This window comes from Hemitrygon akajei, chromosome 26 (assembly GCF_048418815.1).
Source record: "Hemitrygon akajei chromosome 26, sHemAka1.3, whole genome shotgun sequence".
NCBI lineage: Eukaryota > Metazoa > Chordata > Chondrichthyes > Myliobatiformes > Dasyatidae > Hemitrygon > Hemitrygon akajei.
In genome coordinates, this window is record NC_133149.1 from 39,281,197 (window position 1) to 39,303,606 (window position 22,410).

Here is a 22,410-nt window from a genome sequence, read left to right on the forward strand (position 1 = left end):
AAAGTGTAGCCACCTCACCTTGACATGCAATGGCATTACTTCTCCAATTTCTCCTCCAGTGGAATCCTGTAGATCAGAAACTCCTCTGGACCAAGCACAAACATGTATGTGGCTATAAGATAGGCTTGAGTCTTCTAATACTCTAAAACCCTTTTACCATCTACAAGGTACAAGCCAAGAAGTTTCTTTCCTGTGGCATCAAAAGGAGTTGTTTGCAAATATGTGATTGTAGTGGAGAGTGTGCAGAGGAGATTCACTGGGATGTTGTTTGGATAGGGAGACTTTAGTTCTGCAGAGAGGTTGGAAGGCTAGGCTTATAAGTAAAGGGCACTGAATTATATAAGATTACAAAAGACATAGACATATTTAAAATCTTATTCCCATGAGAAAGGGAGTGGAAAGAGGTTTAAAGAGGATCTTGGGGAAAGGGTTTTTTTTATTCCCCCCCACACAGCAGTTGATACCTGTAACATAATGCCATGTGGTAGAATCAGATCAAGTTACGATGTTTTAGAGACATTTAGATACTTCAACAAGGCATAGGGGGATTTTTTTTTGTAATTTTTTTATTGGGGGGATGTGGTTTTAATGTGGATAGATGAGTCAAAAGGTTGTCATGGATATGGTGGACAGAAAGGCTCATTTTGGTATTGTACAATTCTATGACTATGCTATCTGCCTCTATGAATACCACTCAATAATAAATCTAGAAACTTGGCACCTTTAGAGGACTAGCATTCTTTTGATTGATAGTACTTTCACTACTCTATACCACTAGCATACCATGCTGCATTGTGTACTCGACAAAATCAACTACAGTTTCTTGGGTAGCTTAAACTGGCAGTACCTATCAAACCTGCAGGCATTACTACCAAAAAGGACAAGGACATTGTAACACCTTTGTCTGTATTACCTCCAAGTGGCACACACCTCTGACTTGGAATTGTCGCTGTTTTTAATCATTGCTGGGTCTAAATTGTGGAACACTCCTGGTGATGGCACTGAGTGGACTCAGAAAAGCTGCAGAGGTTCAAGAAAGCACACATCAGCATTCTGAAGGCAGTTAGAAATGGGCACTATAAGATATTGCCAGTGTTGCTGCAATCCCCAAAAAATGAAGATTTTTTAAAAAAAAAATGGTGCCCTAAAATACCCCAGTTGTTACATTCTAGATGCATTTTTAAAGCAAAATCCATATTTATGGTAATATTCTGTGTAACCCTCAGAAATCTTTTAACAGTGGGCTGTGTATTTCCTTTTAAGACACAAGAACGTGAAGCAAAAGCGGAAATGCGCCGAAAGGCAAAAGAATTGCAGCAAGCTCGCAGAGATGCAGAGAGACAAGGCAAGAAAACTAGCTTTGGCTTTAGCAGTGGAGGAATTTCAAGCAGCTCTGCAGCTTCCATGATAACAGACACCATCGTTGAACCAGAGAAGCCAAAGGTGACACCAACAGTAATGAGGTGGGTTTTTTGCTGCTTCATGTGGTCTAATAATACAGAAAACTTCTTTTCCTTGAGGAAGGTTGTATCTTAAGAATGTATGTCATGAGTCTTGCATGGACGTGACTGATTCTTGCTTTTCTTTGTATCAGTGCTATGTGAGAGTATGAGGGCATTCGCACCATCACTGGTGTGTGCTTCTATACTACTGTCATGCATTGTGCATTTTTGATTTATTAACTGCAATTTTTAATTTCAATGACAAGGATAGTGACCATTAATTTTTATAATAAATTTGCTATTTTCCTGCCTATCTGCTGCTTCAAGATAATGAATTGAAATGTTGGAGAAATGTGCCAGGCTTGGTCTTCAAATCTCATTGGAATAACAGGAGACTTGAAGGATAGAAGCTGCATTTTGTATGGTACTGATCATACTGTAAGGTGGTGACTTAATGATTCAGATTGTCTTAGTTTCAAAGTAAGAATTTGGAGTGGAAGTGGCCCCTGTTCAACAGACATTTGGACTGTGAAGGTGAATAATGAAATATTTCAACCATGCTACTTTCAAGTTTCAGTTTCCATGATTGATGTGGAGAATCAGATAAAGGCTGTATGTTTTGAATGTCATTAGTTTACTCATAAACATTTGATTTGGTGCTTTTGTTTGATAGAATAGTGATGGAATAGTAAGGCTGATCTTCTGATTTCTGAACCACTGAGTCGAATTGACACCTACTCACAATATGTAATGGGCACCAATTTGGCAATGATTTTCCATGGCATGTGCGTCATTGGGCTGAGGACCATTTGATCTCTATTTCCTTCCTGTTTAATTCCTTTGACTTTTAAATTTCTGAGTTATGTAGGGCAAGCAAATTTATCTTGAAATTCTGCCTCCTGACTGCAGGTATATTGGCAAGTATTTTTTTTTACAAACACAATATTTTAAAGAAATAGATATTGAATGTGTCTGAAATCACTTGAGTAAAGAGATAATGGTGTTTTGTCTGTAGCTCTCCTTAACTGCCAGCTGAGGTGCTGTTAAATTTATTATCATGGGGTAGTCTGTCAAAGTTAATCATTCCTTGGCCTGTTTCAGTTTGTAAAACAAAATGTTAGCTGTGATATATACTATGGATCAAACCTGTGCCATTTTAAACCCATTATCACTTGTGTTCTCTTATGGATTAAGGGCTGATGCAGCAGGTCTTGCGTATGAAGCTGGTTTATATATAATCAGGTACGGTGTGCTTCAATTGCTCTCAGTAATGCATGGGAAGGGGGCCCTTCCTGCAGCATCCAGTACACGGTAGCCTATTGAGTTGAAGGCCCTTTTTGTTTTCATTATTCAGATTGCTTCCGCTTACCTTGGCTTGATTGTGGTGTCATTGTGTGCATAGTAGACTAAAATATTTACAGATATACATCGGTACAGCTGTATAGTTTGTGTACTGAACCAAGCAAAATTTTGGGGAAAGTACTGCATTATGACCAAAGTTAAAAGTTAAAATGTTCTGTTTGGGAAAAATAGTAAATTACATAGGTAAATATGAAAGTATCAGCATGTTCTATGGTTATCTGATTGAGTTAATTGTTAAGTCCGGGTTTTAATTCTCCAGTTCTAAAATATATGCATTTCCATTTGTTTCCTTAGACCTTCTGGTCCAAGCAAAGCCTTAAAACTTGGAGCAAAAGGAAAAGATGTTGAGAATTTTGTAGATAAACTGAAATTGGAAGGAGAGCACATCAGTTCCTCAACAAAACGTTCATCAGAAGTGGCTAAAGTGCTGTCACCTCCCATTAACGTAGAAAGGTGGGTTTTGGTCTTTCTGTTTAATTGATTTTTTTCTATAAATGATATATTTTAATAAATAGCTTCTTGTCACTGCCAAGTTATTATCAAATCAATCACAAACACAATCTCATTACCCATATTTGGGAAGAATTGTTATTCCAGGGCACTTCAGACTATGGAGTCATGACAGTTTTCAAGAAAGAAGATGATCTTGACGGTGGAACTGCAGAAGAGTTTCCCTGTTGACAGCTACGAGTAAAGTTATTGCCACCCATGCTTGTTGCCGAGCCAGTGACTAAAGAGCTGTTCCTGGATTCTGCTCGTTCAGTAGATAGTGGACATGTCCTTAATGCAGCAGGAATAAAGCAGGAAGCAGCACAATACATGTTTAAAAATTTTTTTTTACCTCAGTAAAGTTTTTGATTGAATTCAACAGTGGAAAACCATCCTTAAATTTGCATTTGCTCCTTGATGCCATATAGAAACATAGAAAACCTACAGCACAATACAGGCCCTTGGGCCGAACATGTACTTACTTAGGGTTACCCATAGCCCTCTATTTTTCTAAGCTCCACATACCTATCCAGGAGCCTCTTAAAAGGCCCTATTGCATCCACCTCCACCACAGTCGCCGGCAACCCATTCCACACACTCACCACTCTCTGCATTTTTTTTTGAAAGAAAACTTAACACTAACATCCCTTCTGTAACTACTTCCAAGCACCTTAAAACTGTGTCCTCTTGTGTTAGCCATTTCAGCCCCGGGGGAAAAAGCCTCTGACAATCCACAGGATCATTGCCTTTCATCATCTTATACACCTCTTATCAGGTCACCTCTCATCCTCCGTTGCTCCAAGGAGAAAAGGGCGAGTTCATTCGACCTATTCTCATAAGGCATGCTGTCCAATCTGGCAACCTCCTTGTAAATCTCCTCTGCACCCTTTCTATAGTTTCCACGTCCTCCTTGTAGTGATGCGACCAGAACTGAGCACAGTATTCCAAGTGGGGTCTGACCAGGGTTCTATACAGCTGTAACATTACCACTCAGCTCTTGAACTCAATCCCATGGTTGATGAAGGCCAGTGCACCGTATATCCTTCTTAATCACAGAGTCAACTTGCGTAGCAGCTTTGACTCTGACCCCAAGATCCCTCTGATCCTCCACACTGCCAAGAGTCTTATCATTAATGCTGTATTCTGCCATCATATTTGACCTACCAAAATGAACCACCTCACACTTATCTGGGTTGAACTCCATCTGCCACTTCTCAGCCCAGTTTTGCATCCTGTTAATGTCCCGCTGTAACCTCTGACAGCCCTCCACACTATCCACAACACCCCCAACCTTTGTGTCATCAGCAAATTTACTAATTTACAAAATTTATTAATTTCATGTAGACCATGAAATTAAGCAACAGATCTGCAGCAGAATTTTCTCTTGGAAGGCTAGTGTAAAACAAATCTGCATTTATTAATTTTCTTTCTTTTTGTATTTGCACAGTTTGTAGCCCTTTGTACCCTGTTGCTGTGGTCTTTCATTGATTCTATTATAGTTATTGAATTTATTGAGTATGCCTTCAAGAAAATGAATCTGAGGGTTGCAAATGGGTGACATGTATATACTTTGATAATTTACTTTGAAGTTTAATAATTGCTGTAAAGCTTTTTTTCCCCTCGTACCTTTTGCCCAAGTATTGCAGCTAACCTGCAACAAACTCCCCTTGGGAGTGAAGATGGTTTTTGGAACTGGCGGGCAGCTGTTCATTCCATGGGATTACTCCAGCAATGATTACACAAACCTCAGTGACTGAGTTTGCCTTTGAAGTTTGTATTTGTGTGTCCAGAGGCCACAATCCCAAAAAATTTGAGAGAATGGGCCTTGCATTCTGTTGGCACACAGATTATCTACCAACCTGCACCACGCTGTCCTCAACAATAAAAGCTTATAGACCCTGCTAATCATGGACTTCTTCATTTAAGTTGGAAGCTATCCCTCAATGAAAGCAGACTTTGCTCATATTTGCTATTGTCTTCAATGTGACAGCTCAGCCTTGGTCAATTTAAGGAAAAGTGGTTTGAAGTCTGAGACCACAGATCTGGTATTAAATTCCTGGTTAACCAGACAGCACTAACCTCTCTCTAATAGACTTGAAATGTGGGCTTCTCTGAGCAGGCAATGTACAAGCAAAATATCATCAATACTGTTTCTACAAAATCCTCCAAATTCTCTGAAAATGAGCCACCTTTGGTGCTTTCTAGGCTAACATCCAAAGCAAGGACACCTAAGATACCTGTTCATTTTAAGAGGGAGTTCCTGAGAAGATGGTTCTTGCCAATTTTGACAGTAAGATAGCAGGACTGGATGTTAATTTTTGGGTATTCTAAGTTGATTTGTTGGCTTTTGGTGTTGTGCTGAAAGGGAGCCAAGCAGGACGAACTTTATTGCTGCCTCATGAGTGTCAAATACCAGCCACTAAAGTATACGAGTACAGAAGTATAATTTGTGCTGAGTCCAATGTTGCAAAGGGCTTGATGCAGTGGCTTACATGTGTTATTGGCATCAGTGATCATAGTCTCAAAGCTGTAAATGCTGCTGTCGTAAGTTTCACTACATTCAATGGAAGGAATGTTTTAAAGTCATTAAAGGATGCCTTAGAATCCCCCTCTGTTATCCTTGTACCTGGTAATTCAGTCTTCAACAGATTTTTGCAGCAATATACCGTGTCTATAAAAAAATATTCGCCCCCTTTTAAAGTTGTCATGATTTATTGTTTTACAACACTGAAGCATAGTGGATTTAATTTGGCTTTTCTGATACTGATCAACAGAAAAGACTCGTGTCAAAGTGAAAACAAATTTCTGCAAATTGCTTTAAATTTATTACAATTATTAAACAAAATAATTGATTGCATAATTACTCACTTCAAGACAGTATTTAGTAGATATACCTTTGGCAGCAATTGCAGCCTTGAGTCTGTGTGGATAGGTATCTGTCAGCTTTGCACACCTGGCCACCGCAATTTTTCCCCATTCCTCTTTACAAAACTGCTCAAGCTGACTCAAATTGCATGGGGAGCATGAGTGAACAGCCCTTTTCAAGTCCAGCCACAAATTCTTAATTGGATTGAGGTCTGGACTCTGACTTGGCCACACCAGGACATTAACCTTGTTATTTCTAAGCCATTCCTGTGGTGCTTTGGCTTTATACTTGGGGTCATTGTCTTGCTGAAAAACAAGTCTTTTCCCAAGCTGCAGTTCTCTTGCAAACTACATAAGGATTTCCCTGTATTTTGCTGCATTCATTTTACCCTCTGCCTCTCAAGCCTTCCAGGGCCTGCTGCAGTGAAGTATCCCCACAGCTTGATGCAGCCACCGCCATGTAGGGATGGTGTGCTTTTGATGATGTGCAGTGTTTGGCTTACACCAAACATAGCATTTAGTCTGATGGCCAAAAAGCTCAATTTTGGTTTCATCAGACCATAGAATGTTCTATCAGCTGACTTCAGTGTCTCTCACATGCCTTCTAGCAAACTCTAGCTGAGATTTCATGTGAGTTCTTTTTATAACAGCAGCTTTCTCGTTGCCACTCTCTCATAAAGCTGGGACTGATAAAGCACCCAGGCAACAGCTGTTGTATGCACAGTCTCTCCCATCTCAGCCACTGAAGCTTGTAACTCCTCCGGAGTTGTAATAGTCTCTTGGTGGTCTCCCTCACTCGTCTCCTACTTGCACAGTCACTCGGTTTTTGAGGACTGCCTACTCTAGGCAGATTTACAGCTGTGCCATATTCTTTCCATTTCTTGATGATTGGCCTAACTGTACTCCAAGGGATATTCAGTGACTTGGAAATGTTCTTGCATTCTTTTCCTGACTTGTGCTCTTCAATAACCTTTTCATGGAGTTGCTTGGAATGTTCTTTTGTCTTCGTGGTGTAGTTTTTGCCAGGATACTGACTCACCAGCAGTTGGACCTTCCAGACACAGGTGTATTTTTTTTACTACAATTAGTTGAAACACCTTGACTGCACACAGGTGATCTCTATTTAAATAATTGTGGCTTCTAAAACCATTGGCTGCACCAGTGATACTTTGGTGTGTCATGTTAAATGGGGTGAATACTTAGCAATCAATTATTTTGTGCTGAGAGTCTTTTCTGTTGATCAGTGTCAAAAAAGCCAAATTAAATCATTGTGATTCAATGTCGTAAAACAATAAAACATGAAAACTTCCCGGGGGGGTGGGGGGGTAGTGAATACTTTTTTATAGGCACTGTATTAACCAATTTGGTTCAAATGAAGTTGGGATAGCAAAGGTTTGAAACCAAGTACATAACACCCTGGAGGATAAAGCTGTGTGAGTCCTCTGCATTTCAATGCCACTTTTACAGTCTTTGCAACTTCGAATACTCCAGCCAGTGTTGTATTGCAAGACCGGTAATCTGTTATATATTGTAATGTTTTTTGCTGAGCATAAATTCTGCCTGCATGGTTTAAAAGGAGTGGAAAATTGTTTATTAACATTTATTCCTCTAAGCCAGTGGTTCCCAACCTTTATTATGACATTGACCAATACCATTAAGCAAGGGGTCTGTGGACCCCAGGTTTGGAACCCCCTGCACTAAACAAAACCTTGTAATTTATCATTTGCATTTCCTACTTAGGGAATTTTCCAGTGTGGAAATTAGCTGTTAATGTGAACATAAGTGCTGAAATCAAAACTAGAAGTGGTCAAATAGCCATTCAAGGTTTAACTGGTCTGTAAATTCATAGGAGATCCTCAACTTCGTCCACCTTGATCATTTTGATCATCCCATCTCTTGATTCTTCTAAAGAATAAGTGATTGTTTTGGGGGTATTAAATATTTTTCAGTAACTGACCACCCAGAGTAGTAATGTCAAAAAATGCAGGAGACAACTCTGCATGTTGAACAGCTTCTGTGTCAAGAGAAGCATTTAATAACTCAGGTGCCAGAATCTCTGCACGAAGTGGGAAAGGAAATACATTTTCCAGGAACAAGTGATGGAAGTAGTGATAGAATTAAAGGAATATCTGGTGGGATGAGACTAAATGTAGCAGTTGGAAGCAGTATGCTGCTTTATCTGTGTAATGTGTTCTTAATAAGAAAGCTGTGGGACTTGTGCAGTAGAAAATTTAAAAATTGAATGAAAATGTTGACTGGTAGTTGGTAGAGGTAGTCTGTTCCAATACAGTCAAGAGAGGATGGTGTTTATGACAAAAACAAAAGAGTCCAATGAAATCCCGTGTTGTGTGAAGGTTGCAGAATAAACAATACATAATAGTAATAATAATTACAAGACAAGCACACAACAGACTGGTGCAAAGATTGTCATGCAAGGAAAAATAAGTTTGTAATATAGTAAAGGCTGAGCTGTTGGAGAATTCTATAATTTAGAAAGCTGTAGCCTATCCAATGGATGATGAGGTGCCACTCATTAAGCTTGTATTGGGCTTCTTGTGCAGAAAGTAATGGATGGATCAGAGTCTGATGGAGAATTAAAGTGATAAGCAACTGGAAGCTTCAAAGTTCAAAATAAATTTATTATCAGAGTACATACATGTCACCGGATACAACACTGAGATTCATTATCTTGCAGGCAATCACATGAAATTGCAAGAAACATAATGGATTCCCACTGCTGTCTGTAAGGAATTCTTCCTGTGACTGCATGGGTTTCCTCCGGGTGTTCCGATTTTCTCCCACAGTCCAAAGTGGTAGTAACGGTTGGTAGGTTAATTCGTCATTGTAAATTGTCCTGTAATTAGGCCAGGGTTATATTGGGGATTGTTGGGCGGCCTGGCTCCAAAGGCCAGAAGGGCCTATTCCGCGCTGTATCTCAATAAATAAAACAATGAAAGACTGCATCTAACAGGATGGACAAACAAGACAACAATCTGCAAATACAGAGAGAAAAACATAGAAATAATAAATAAGCAATAAGTATTGAGAACTTGAGATGTGTTCTTGAAAGCAATAGTCCATAGGTTGTGGGAACAGTTCAGTGATGTGGTAAGTGAAGTTATCTCCTAGTTCAAGAACCTGATGAATGAGGGGCAATAACTTTTGCTGAGCCTAGTGATGTGGGTCCTGAGGCTCCTGTACCACCTCTTGCTGTTACCATCAGAGGGAAGAGTGCATGACCTGGGTGGTAGTCCTCAATAATGGATGCTGCTTTTCCTGCGACAGCACTCTATGTAGATGTGCTCAGTGGCGGGGAGGGCTTTAACCAGGGTGGACTGAGCCATCTCCACTACTTTGTGTAGGCCTTTCCATTTCAAGGGCATTTGTATTTCCATACCAGGCTGTGATTGAACCGATATATTCCACACATCTATAGAGTGTGTGGTGGCGAGTATATTCCTTCAGACTGAATGCAAGTGCTACACAAAGCCATCTCTCCATCTGTATTGGTTCCTCCATTATAATGGAGATTACATTGAAATCAGTACTCTAGATTAGAACAAGTTGATTGCTGTTTCACATGGAAAAATTGTTGGTTCCCTGTACGGTAGGAAAGGAAGAGGTGAAAAGACAGTTGGGATTGCTTGTAAGTGCTAGACAGTATGGTTGAAGTTGTGAAGGAAGTGATCCTTTTAAAATGCTAAGAAGGAAATGGGTTTGGTTGAATCTTGTTGGAGCTGGCAGAAATTGCCAAGGATAACTTGTTGAATGTTGAATGCAGCAGCAAGGTGAGAGCTAAGTGTGTTTTGCTCTTGTTCTGCTGAAAGCAGAGGTGTGGGAAATGAATGTGCTCAGGGTATCTCTATTATGATAGAGAAGAAGCCGCAATTAAGGAAGAAAATCCATATGAATCTTGGGTCAAAAATTCCAGGATCCTGTACCTGTTGTCAATTACATTTAGCTACGTAAAGGTGTTACCCCCTATTGCTGCAATTTAATCTTCTGTAATAATAATTGAAGTGCATAATAGTGCAAGATCTTCATAACTGGTGAATTTTTCTTCCAACCTATACAGTGTACATCTGAAGATTGAAGAGAAGATATCTTTGGTATGTGGCCGTGATGGTGGTTTGCAAAACATGGAGGTACATGGCATGATCATGCTAAGAGTTACTGATGAAAAGCAAGGAAGAATTCGTCTTCAAGTGGAGAATGATGATAAAAAGGGAATTCAACTGCAGGTAAAAATAATAGTTGTGTGTATGATTGGAGATTGAGAGGAGTTTGGTTGAAGTGAAGGAATTAGAAAATTTCCTGGGAGAAATGGTTGGTTCAAGAGCACAGCCCTGGTGGCTAGATAGAAGTGGAAATTAGTCAAGTCAAGTTTATTGTCATTTAATTATAACATGTATACTGACAAATGAGATGTTTCTCCAAACCAGGGTGTAAAGCACAGTAGTACATAACACACACTAACTTATGAAAGTAAGGATAAAATCTACAAATAAATTGCGCAATAAGCAAACTGAAGTGCATAAATTAAATATTGTAAATACAGAACAGATTAACCAGTGACACACTTCAAATGCAATGCAGCAGGGAGTTCAAAAGCCTGATGGCCTGAGGGGAGAAACTGTTTCCCACACTGACCTGTAATCTGTCATTCTTGTTTTTATGCATCGGAGTCTCCTACCTGATGGTAGAAAGTCAAAGAGGATGCTGGGTGGGATCCTTAATAATACTAAGGGCCCTGTGTATGCAGCGCTCCTGATAAATGTCCCTGATGGATGGCAGGGAGGCTCCTATGATCCTCTCAGCTGTTCTTACAGTCCTTTGTAGGGACTTCTGGTCTGATGCTTGACTGCTTCCATACCAGATGGAGATGCAACTTGTCAGGACGCTCTCAATGGTGCTTCTATAAAAATGCAGCTAAGATGGGGGTGGGGTGGGGCTCGCTTGCCTCAATCTCCTTTAGAAGTGGAGACCCTGCTGTGCTGACTTGTTCAGAGAGTTGATTTTAAGGGAGCAGGTGAGATCATCCGTGATGTGAACTCCCAGGAACTTGGTACACTTAACTCTCTCTATAGCTGAGCCATGTTTGTCTGTACCTTCCAGAAGTCCACAATGATTTCCTTAGTCTTCTCCACATTCAGACTTGGGTTGCTGATTTCACACCAGTCTGCCAGCCGCTCTGCTTCCTCTCTGTGCTCCGACCCATTATCGTTGTAGATGAGGCCAACCACTGTTTTGTCATCCGCAAACTTGATGATATGGTTTGAGTTGAATCCTGTGAACAGCAGCAGGCTGAGCACACAGCCTTGGTGAGCACCAGTGCTCAGCATAATGGGACAGAGACGTTGCCGTCCACACAGATTGACTGTGGTCTTACTGTTAAGAAGTGCTGCATCTGATTGCAGAGGGAGGTGTTCAGACCCAGTGAGGACAGTTTCCCCACCAGTTTCCGGGGTCTGATGCCGAACTGAAGACTATAAACAGCAGCTGGCATGTGAGACCCCATTTTCCAGGTGAGACAGGACAGAGTGGAAGGCAGAGGCTAATGCATTGTCAGTGGATCGATATGAGCAATAAAGCCAATTGCAAAGGGTCTAATGTAGCCGGGAGAAAGGCTTTAATGTGTTCCATGACCAGCCGCTCAAAGCAGTTCATAATGGTTGATGTTAATGTCACTGGACGATGGTCATTTAGGCAGGTTGGTCTCACCTTTGGCATTGGAATGTTGGTTGCCACCTTGAAAATTGAGAGGACAGTGAACCATTCCAGAGAGATGTTGAATATATCTGTCAGCACCTCAGCTGGGTTGTGCAGTCTTTCAGCCAGACAGAATGTCTGCTCCCCTGCCTTCCTCGCCAGTACTTCCTTCTGTGCATCAAATTGGGCATAAAAGACATCCAGCCTGTCAGGGAGTGAGTCATCCTGGTCACTAATGTGCAGGGTAGACTTATAATCTGTAATCTTCTCAGTTCCCTGCCACCTGCGCCTCGTGTCTCTGGTATCACAGAAGTGGTTGTAAATTCTCTGAGAATGCTCCTGTTTTGCCTTCCTGATGGAGCAGAAAAGCACAGTTCTTGCTTTCCAGAGATCTGTTGCACCCCCCGATTTTAAGGCAGCATCACGATCCCTCAGCTATGCACGGACCTCTGCAGTAAGCCATAGCTTCTGGTTTGCCCTCACCCGGAGGTGTTTTGTGATGGTACCATCCTCAGTTCAATTCTCTATGTAGCTGGTAACAGAATCCACATATTCTTTGATATTAACGTGGTTGCAATAGTCAGCCTTCCTGAACATTCTCCAGTTTGTGTTTTCAAAGCAGTTCTTGGGCCATTTGGTCAGTGGTTTGTATGCTGGAATCAATATCTGAGAGCCCAATGTGGGGCCAAGGAACTGCTTCATGTGCACCTGGTATATTAGTATAAATCAGGTCTGGTGTATTTTCACTCTGGAAGCAAAACCAACATGCTGGTGGAATTTTGGCAGGACTATTTTCAGTTCTGCATGGTTAAAGTTAGCAGTGACAATGAAGATACCATTAGGGTGTTTGAAACTCACTGGTGCTGTTGAGCTCAAGTAATGCCTCACTGGTCTGTTGGGGGGGGGGGGGGGGTGGTGGTGCGGGGGCGATATATACGGCTACCAGCACAACAGTTCACAGTAATGAACTCCCTCGGTATATAAAACAGTCTGCACTTTACAAAAATGAATTCAATCATCAGTGAACAATGGGATACCACTGCTAAAGCCTCCATACAGCAGTTGTAATTATGTAAATACAGATGTCAGCACTGTGGGTCTTGCCTGAGATTGCTGGGTTCCTGTCAGCCCAATATGATACATCCTGAAACCCTCCAGCTAAATGGCCACATCTGGTATTAAGTCCTGAAGCCAAGTTTCAGTGAGAATGAGTGCACAAATGTTCCTCATTTCAATGAGGGCATGGATAGCACTATTTTGAATGACTTCTGAGTTTGTGGGCAACAGATTCAAAGTGAAGTGTAGATGTAGGACATGATAGTGCAGATAGGTTGCTGAGATTCACTTTCGAGTTAAAACGCCAAGTTTGCAAACGATTTTGTTTAATGTCGATCAGACCATGGCAAAAAGGATGGAATAGGTATCTTGGAAAAGTTCTTTGAAATAACTTGAAGACTTTGGATTTGATCTTCCAAATTTAGTTACATGGAGAATCTTTTAGTCACATGGGAAATCTTGTCAGGACTATATTTGACAAGAGGTCTGGCATTTTGCAGCTTGTGCAAAGATGATAAGTGGTCTTATTAACGTACATGTAGTTGTGTTGATTGAAGGCTTTAGAAGGCAGCATATTGGTGAAAAATGGAAGCCCAGAATTGATAACTCTAGTATTTCCAATGCAAGTGATCTTTCTAGCTACAACTGGTTAGTTAGGAATAGGACCAAGCAGTTCCATTTTGCTGGTCAGTAATGTAACAATGTGGAGGAATACCAGATGAGGGACAGCAGCAGCTATGGGAAGGTGTGGAGGGATATTTTACTTTAGCCAAACTCAAACAATGTCACTAAAATTTTCAAGGTTTTTTTTCCCATGCTGGTTGAAGAAACACTATTAGAAATTCAGCTATGGAACTCAAAAGCTTGGAGTGATGAGCAAAGACTTGAGAAAGAGAAGTTGAAAGCAAGATGTTTGCAGGGCAGAGGTATTAAATGCTTTTTTGAAAAGGGCACATCTTTTTAGAAGTGGGTTGTGATGCAAAAGTGCAAACGTGGTACAAGGCAGTGAACAGACTGCATTTTGTGTTTTTATTCAACGTTATTCTTTGGCTCCTGGTTGAGCTCTCCTTTAGCAGAAACTCAAATTACATTAAGGTCATGATATTTGGTTTTATACTCTTATTTTTTTTTGCATCCAGACTCATCCAAATGTAGATAAAAAGCTTTTCACTGCAGAGTCATTGATCGGCTTAAAGAATCCTGAGAAATCGTTCCCTCTGAATAATGATGTGGGTGTCCTGAAGTGGAGATTGCAAACTACTGATGATGCCTTTATTCCCCTTGCGAGTAAGTACTGAAGTTAGAAATAGCAATTGGTGCATGGGTACTTTCCTATCTGGAAGAAGAAAATATTCTCTATGTATAAATGGTCATCTTTTTTCCTTTAACTCTAGAATTCCTCTGGTTTCATATTTCTTCCCTCTTGCATCTGAATTTTTAATTAAGCATCTAGTCATTATTCCTCCTTTCTTGCCATTGTGTCAAACTGTTTGAAAATACCTTGGAGTTTCTGTCCTTACAATGCTATATAAATGTAAGTTATCAGAAGATAAACACTTGTTTTAGGAAGCAGAATTTGAATAGTGTTCCAGTGGTTGATTTTAATTTCAGGTGTTGCCCAAGTTAGGAATGTCCTGATTTATGGAAATCAAACTTTACACAAATACTTTCATGCAATTGTAATAATGCATTGAGTTAGTATAGATAAAAGATGCCCATAAGACATGGGAGCAGAATTAGGCCATTTGGTCCATCAAGTCTGCTCTGCCATTCAATCATGGCTGATCCTTTTTTCTCTCCCCCCCACCCAGTCCCACTCACTATAATCTTTGATGCTGTGGCCAATCAAGAACCTATCAATCTCCACCTTAAATACACCCAATGACCTGTTAGCAATGCCTGTGGTAACAAATTCCACAAATTTGCCACCCTCTACCAAAAGAAATTTTTCTGCATTTGTTTTAAATGGATGCCCCTCTATCCTGAGGCTGTGGCCTCTTGTCCTAGACTCCCCCACCATGGGATACATCCTTTCCACATAAAGATACTCTGTCTAGGCCTTTCTACATTCGAAAGGTTTCAATGAGATTCACCCCCCCCCCCCCCCCACCCATTCTTCTAAATTCCAGTGAGTACAAGCCCAGAGCCATCAAACATACCTCGTATGATAACCCTTTCATTCTTGGAATCATCCTTGTGAACTTCCTCTGAACCCTCTCCAGTGCCAGCACATCTTAGATGAGGAGCCCAAAACTGTTCACAATACTCCAGGTGAGGCCTCACCAGTGCCTTTATAAAGCCTCAGCATCGCATCCTTGCTCTATTCTGGACCTCTTGAAATGAATGCTAACATTGCATTTCCCTTCCTCACCACCGACTCAACCTGCAGGTTAACCTTTTAGGGTGTTCTGCACAAAGACTCCCAAGTCCCTTTGCATCTTAGATTTTTGTATTTTCTCCCTATTCACAAAATAGCCTGCACATTTATTTCTTCAACCGGGATGTTTCTGGCTTGGGGAGAAATAAGCTTATGGACAGTTCCCAGGAACAAACCCTTTGTGTAACCTGGAGAAGGCCCTGTACTGTGATGCTACTAAAACCTGGGAACCTTTCCTTTAGCATCTGACACAAAACTGTGACAATAAATAAATCCATCAATGAGTATTAAATGTGTTCTTAAATGTTAATGGTATCAGAGTTTTGAAAGAAAAAGATCCCTCAATACATTAATTAAGACAATAGGCAATGAGACATTCACTTGCAGATCCAGAATTCACCAAGTTTCTTGACTGACTACATTTTCCATCCAAGAATTCAATTTTAATTGTGCATGTAGTTGTCCAAGTCATATTTGAAATCCATCTGCCCTTTTTACTGTTTCTGGTCTTCTTTTAATATCACTTTGGCTCTAATTTTATTTTTCTCACTTAATTAAGCACGATCTCCAAAACAGAAAGATATCCTAAATTGATCACCTATCAATTTGTAAGCAGAACTGCAGGTTGTGAAGTCTGCAATTGGGATTTAATCAACATTGGTTTTCTGGTTTTTGATTAAAGATCCCCTTTCAATGGAGGTGATTTGATTCAACTACTATAAAGATTTTGTTAGTTGATAGGTTATTCAGTAAAGAACTAATTGATCTAATAGTTTAGGCAGCTTCTGTTCAAACTTGGGGTATTTCCATTATTTTCAAGCTATTTTCATTACTTTTTTCTAAATTAGTTAACTGTTGGCCTTCTGAGAGTGCTACCGGCTGTGATGTAAATATTGAGTACGAGTTACAGGAGAGCAGTCTGGAACTAAATGATGTTGTTATCGCCATCCCTCTTCCGTAAGTGGTTTTGCAACTGCAAAAGTTTATTCCTTTTTTGTTTCTTCTGCTTGTTTCCTTAACTTTATTTTCACCAGTTAATGTGTTTTCTCTGGCTTTATGAAATTTTAGAAGTGAAACTATTTTGTTATGTCTACTGAGCTTCAAGCCAGTCAGAGAGCTGATGATTGTGCAATTTGGTGCCTTGCTGTTTAAAATCTACAAGCACTCGGCAGGAATGATGTCTTACTTAAATTGTTTTGTAAAACATTGAGGTGACAGTGAAGGTATCCCTGACATTCAGGCAACTGTATACATGTAATAATTGTTTCTCTAGTACTACTACATTCAAAGTTTACTTCTGTTGTACTTAGGGCTGGTCCTGGGACTCTATTAATTAGTGAACTGGAAGGCGAGTATCGCCATGACAACCGGAAAAACTTGCTTGAGTGGTGCCTGCCAGTCATAGATGCCAAAAACAAATCTGGTAGCATGGAGTTCAGTTTTCCAGGACACCCCAATGATTTCTTTCCAATCCACGTGTCATTTGTGTCCAAAAAGAACTACTGCAATATACAGGTACGAATTCTGATTAAAATACCTTACCGTTCAGGAAGGTTTCAAGTATACCTTGAATAGGATAGAAATTGGGTGGAATTTGTGCTGAAGGAGTTGTTAAGATTCAGTTGGGTTTAGTAGAGAAGCTGTTGGGTTTTCAGCAATTTCCCAAGTCTCAACATGTATTTATCAATGACATGTAAAGTTAACACTACTGTACACTCTGAATTTCTTACACGTGGTTAAGTTTGTTCAACCAACAGCCCAGACATTTGGGCTCATAACACAAAAGCATTTTCAAATCTCAGCATAGTAGTTGGGGAGTTTAAATTTCTTTATATTATTTTGGTGATCATGATTTTTATTAAACCCCATCTGGTTTGCTAACTTTATAGTGAAAGAAGTTAAGCATCCTTGTCCAGCCACCCATCATGAATCCAACAGTAATATGATGGGCTCAAACACAGTCTGACCCGGAACCAGGAAAAGGAAATAAATGCTGTCCATGCCATGACACTTGCATCCTACACAGCTGATTTTTAGGAAATATTAAATTAAACCTCATGCTGCTGCTACTATAACAGCATGACCTTAAAACAAAGATTCAGTTTGCAAGTTTAACATTCGTGTCTATAAGTGGAATGAGCTACAAATTGAATTCCCCCAATAAAAAAATTACTTGACAAAATTAAAACTTGGTCTTTTCTCTTGGTGTCACTAACCAGTGGTGCCGTTTTGTTTATGGATATGTGATTGCCCTTACCACCTGTATTGAGATTTGCTGCTTAGAAAAAAGTTAAAGCCATAGCTGAAGTCAGCAGAAACCATCTGATGGGCATGTGATTGTCTACTGTGTTTTTGGGGAAAAGTGGGTTAATATTGGAAATGAAAGCTTATCCTCTTCATCCACAGGTGAGCGGAGTAAATCATGTTGACAGCAACAGTCCAGTGAGGTTCTCTCTGGAAACCATGTTTTTGGTTGACAGATATGAAATACTGTAAAATCAACACTCAAGAAATATCCAGAGAACCCAAGAGCAGGTATCACTGAGCTGCATATAAGAACAGAGACCATAAACTTCAAAAATAAAATTGCACAGTGTATAGGGGGAAGTTTCTAAATGCTTAAAGAGCAATGTGGTTTATTGTCCAAACATGCTGACTATTCTCAGATCACAAAAGGAGTTTGATATTAATACTTTAATTAACCAAGTAAATGTGTTTTTGTTTTGGAAGGAGGGGGTGGGAGGAATGACATTTGGTAGCATCTACAGCATCTTGTATGTCAACCACAGCACCCCTTATTCCCTATTGTATTGCCTCATTGGCTGTAATTATCATTTTAGGCCTATTTTTGTTGAGTTAGTATTAAGGTGAAGTGAATTTTTTCCTTTCCTTTTGTTCCTTGATTTGGATGAAAACATGATCAAAACAAATTTTGTAACCCTGTAAAGTGTATTGAGGGAATATGACAACATTCCAATGTAAAAAGACTTAAAAATGTAATCTTTAAGATGATTAAAAGTATATTGTAAAACAATGTGATGTTGCTTTGTTTCTCTGTGGACACAGGGTGAGTCATAACTACAACACTGAAATCTACATCTTGAAGGTGTAAGGAAGGATGAATAATTTCCCTAAACTGTGGTGCAACATGTGGTAGGGTTGAATTGGATGTGATCTGGTCATTGTTATGACAGCCAGGGAGTTTAAATTCTCACTGCTTTTTACTCCAGAAATATGAAACTACCAGACATAAAGAACACAAGAAATAGGAGCAGGAGTAGACCATCTGGTCTGTTGAGCCTGCTCTGCCATTCAATAAGATCATGGCTGATCTGACCATTTCCATCTACCTGCCTCTTCCCCATAACCCTTAATTCCTCTACTATGCAATAATCTATCCAACCTTGTCTTGAATAAATTTACTGAAGTAGCCTCTACTGTTTCATTGGGCAGAAAATTCCACAGATTCACCACTCTTTGGGGGAAAAGCAGTTCCTCGTCTCCATCCTAAATTTACTCTCCTGAATCTTGAGGTTAGGTCCCCTAGCTTTAGCCTCACCAACCAATGGAAACAGCTGTTATGCCGTTGGCCCCCTCCTTTGTGAAAATTGCAAGAACTCTAGTTAAGGGGGGTCAACTGACCCGAGAGAGAGACGTGCGAAAGACCACGTTCTTCCAAGAAGCAGAATAAAAGTGACTTTGACTATTGTCTCATGGAGACCACCTGAAAAGCCCTCGGGCAAAGTGGGCTGGTTGAGAGAGAGATCGCATTACCTGCAACTTGATTGACACCTGCGATCTCGTGAAGAAGTATAAAGGCGGGTCTGAGGGGAGGACCCTCAGATGCACCAAGGAAACACACGAAGGAGAAACGCTAGAAATCCTGCGACAGCGTTTTAATAGCTACAGCCGGTGGTGGGGTTCGTGTGCGTCCTTCCCTTGCCTGGGATTGGCGACCTCACCACGGAAGATGGCCTAGCTACAGGGGAAGCCACAGATGAGAGTCCATTCCCCCAACGAGACTTCCGACTACTTCCTACAGGTTGGAAAACCTGTCGGGTAAATGCTTCATGTTCTCTGTCTTTCTAACTAAAAGTGCACCAACGCGACACTTCCGCCGACAACTAAGTGAAACTGCCGTGATCTAAAAGACTTTTAGCTATCCAGTGAACGATATAAAATCTACATTACCCCTAGACGACAATCGAGCTTGTGTTTTGAATGATTATTATTACACCGGTGTTTTAGATTGAGTTTTGATGATCTGAATGTTTTGTATTAACCATACGTTTGTGCCCTTGTTGAATACAACGGTTGAAAATAGTAGCATCCGACTCAGCTGATCCATCTATCTTTGCTGGTAAGTTACCTGGTTACGGGGTTTTCGTAACACAGCTTTCCTGCCTCTAATCTATCCTTTAATTTTATGTTTCTATAAGATGATCTCTCATTCTTCTGAATTCCAGTAAGTGCAGTCCCAGGCGACTGAATCTCTCCTCATAGTCTAACCCCCTCATCTCTGGAATCAGCCTGGTGAACCTCCTCTCCACTGCCTTCAAAGCCAGTATACGCTTAAGTAAGGAGACCAGAACTGCATGCAATACTCCAGGTGCAGCCTCACCGGTATCTTATACAGTTGCAGCATAACCTCCCTGCTCTTAAATTCAATCCCTCCAGCAATGATAGCCTGGTGTGCCTGCAAACCAACCTTTTGCAATTCATGCACAAGCACTCCCAAGTCCTTCTGCACAGCATTTAAATACCATTTAAATAATAATCTTATCTTCCATTTTTCCTTCCAAAGTGGATGACCTCGCATTGTACTCCATCTGCCAGGCCCTTGCCCACTCACTTAACCAATCTATATCTCTCTGCAGACTCTTTGTATCCTCTGCACAGTTTGCTTTTCCACTCAATTTAGTGTCATTAGCAAATTTAGATAGACTACACTCAGCCCCATCTTCCAGATCGTTAATGTATACCATGAACAGTTGCAAGCCCAACACTGACCACTGCAGCACACTGCTCACCACTGGTTGTCAACCAGAGAAACACCCATGCATCCCAATTCTCTGCTTTCTATTGGTTAACCAATCCTCTATCTGTGCTAATACATCACCCCCAACTCTATGCATCCTTATCTTATGGCTAAGTCTTTTATGTGGCTCCTTATAGAACATCTTCTGGAAATCCAAGTAAATAATTTCCATCTGTTTCCCTCTGTCCACTGCGCTTGTTATATCCTCAAAGAACTCCAGTAAGTTTGTCAAACAGGACCTGCCTTTGCTGAATCCATGCTGCATCTGCCTGATGGATCCATTTCTTTCCAGATGCCTCACTATTTCTTCTTTAATGAAAGCCTAAAGTTAGCTAACCTGTCTTTTGCCTACATTTAATTTTTTAACAGTGGCGTGACATTTGCCTTCTTCCAGTCTGCCGGGACCTGCCTAGAGTCCAGAGAATTTTGATAAGTTATCACTAAAGCCTCAGCTATAACCTCTGCCATTTCTTTCGGTACCTTGGGATGCATTCCATCAGGACCGGGGACTTGTCTATCTTTAAGCCCACAAGTTTGCTCAGCACTACCCCTTTAGTGATAGCTATTGTATTGAGGAATTCACTTCCCATCACATCTATATCATTTCTCTTCAGCATATTAGATGTGTCCTCCACCGTGAAAACCGACCCAAAAGAGTTAGTCAAAGCTTCGGCCATTTCCTCATTACCCAATATCAATTCCCCCTTCTCGTCCACCAAGGGACCTACATTCACTTTGGCCACCCTTTTCCACTTTATATAATTATAAAAAATTTTACTCTCCCTTTTTATATTTCGTGCTAGTCTACATTCATAATCTTATTTTCCCTCTATTGCTCGCTTAGTGGTTCTTTGTTGCTTTTTAAAGTTTTCCCAATATTCCAGTTTCCCACTACTCTTGGTGACTTTGTACGCATGAGCTTTTAGTTTGATGCCTGCCTTTATTTCCATGGCTGGCTCTCCCCATGTCCTTGCTTTGAACTGGACAGGCAAACACAATCTACTGGTTCACTTTAGAGATGGAAATCCCTAGTTGGATAACTGTGACTCAATATTCACAATGATATGATTGGCTACTAATCGGCCTTGGAAGCCATTCAGCTAAAAAGGGGTTGCTAATGGATATTAAATTGCTATTCCTTATAGCATTAATAACCAAATTAAACAATTATTTCTTGTCTGGAGCATTCCAATTGTCCTGAAAAGTGATAAGACTACCAACCTGCAAAAGGTATGGGGGGAGAAAAACTGAGGGGGTGGGGGGTGGGGACGCGATCTTAAATGCTTCTCTCCCATCTTGTAGTACTGGAAGTGGGCTTCCTGAATATCCTCTCAACAGCCCTAAGCAAAAAATTAGTGGATGAGCAGTGATTTGTGCGGGGAATGGGTAGGGGTGTGGAGAGACCCAAAGAACTGAGATCTTATAATAAGGCAAGATGGAAAAAAATTGCAAGTATCAGTACAAAAAAAAAGACTGGTTGTTGCATAGACTAGCTTCCCCTCATTTCATCCTTCTGTTAAACTAGGTCTGGTAAAACCTTTCCATAATGTTTAGGTAATTGCATTGCATTGAATCAGTAGTTTGGCAGCAGGTCAAAATCCAGTTTTTTACATTATGATTACTGTTAATCTTGATACAGAAATATAGCCCAGAATTGGGAATTTAACTCAGTTGTTCCCACTTCTTAATCATCTCATCTTCATTTGGTTTCCCTTGTCTTTTGTGCATATTTAGACTCAGAACATGAAAGTTTTAAGGATTTAATTGTGTTTCAATTTAAACTTGGGGAATTTGATAGCTGCATTTTGCAAGTCAGCCTTTTGTGACTGTAAAGTACTTGTTAATGAGCTTAAGTGGAAGCTTTTAATATGTAAGCCATCACTTAAGTTTCAAAGCAGCACACAAAATGCATCTATGGAAATGAATAAACAGTTGATGTTTTGGGCCAAGACTCCTTGCAAAAGTTTCAAAATTAAAATAATTGTATTTAATTGTTTAGGAAGTTGGTGGCCTGAAGCTTCATTCTGTCAATATTTTGAGTAGCTAACATCCTGAATGGTCTGCCCCCATGG

General features: G+C 40.4%; 1 protein-coding gene across 4 annotated transcripts in view; it reads left to right on the plus strand.

Annotated features, from left to right (window-relative positions):
- Positions 1-18,334, plus strand: part of LOC140716890 (coatomer subunit delta-like) — a 45,083-nt gene extending 26,749 nt beyond the window's left edge. For 3 of the 4 annotated variants that reach the window (XM_073029925.1, XM_073029927.1, XM_073029928.1), the window contains 8 exons: positions 1,264-1,463; positions 2,637-2,684; positions 3,099-3,257; positions 10,234-10,399; positions 14,063-14,210; positions 16,149-16,257; positions 16,611-16,815; positions 17,707-18,334. In XM_073029925.1, the coding sequence (XP_072886026.1) occupies positions 1,264-1,463; positions 2,637-2,684; positions 3,099-3,257; positions 10,234-10,399; positions 14,063-14,210; positions 16,149-16,257; positions 16,611-16,815; positions 17,707-17,796 (1,125 nt within the window). In that variant the 3' untranslated portion in view covers positions 17,797-18,334. The remainder of the gene's footprint in view (positions 1-1,263; positions 1,464-2,636; positions 2,685-3,098; positions 3,258-10,233; positions 10,400-14,062; positions 14,211-16,148; positions 16,258-16,610; positions 16,816-17,706) is intronic. The other variant, XM_073029926.1, reaches the window with a different exon arrangement.
- The last annotated feature ends 4,076 nt before the right edge of the window (positions 18,335-22,410 follow it).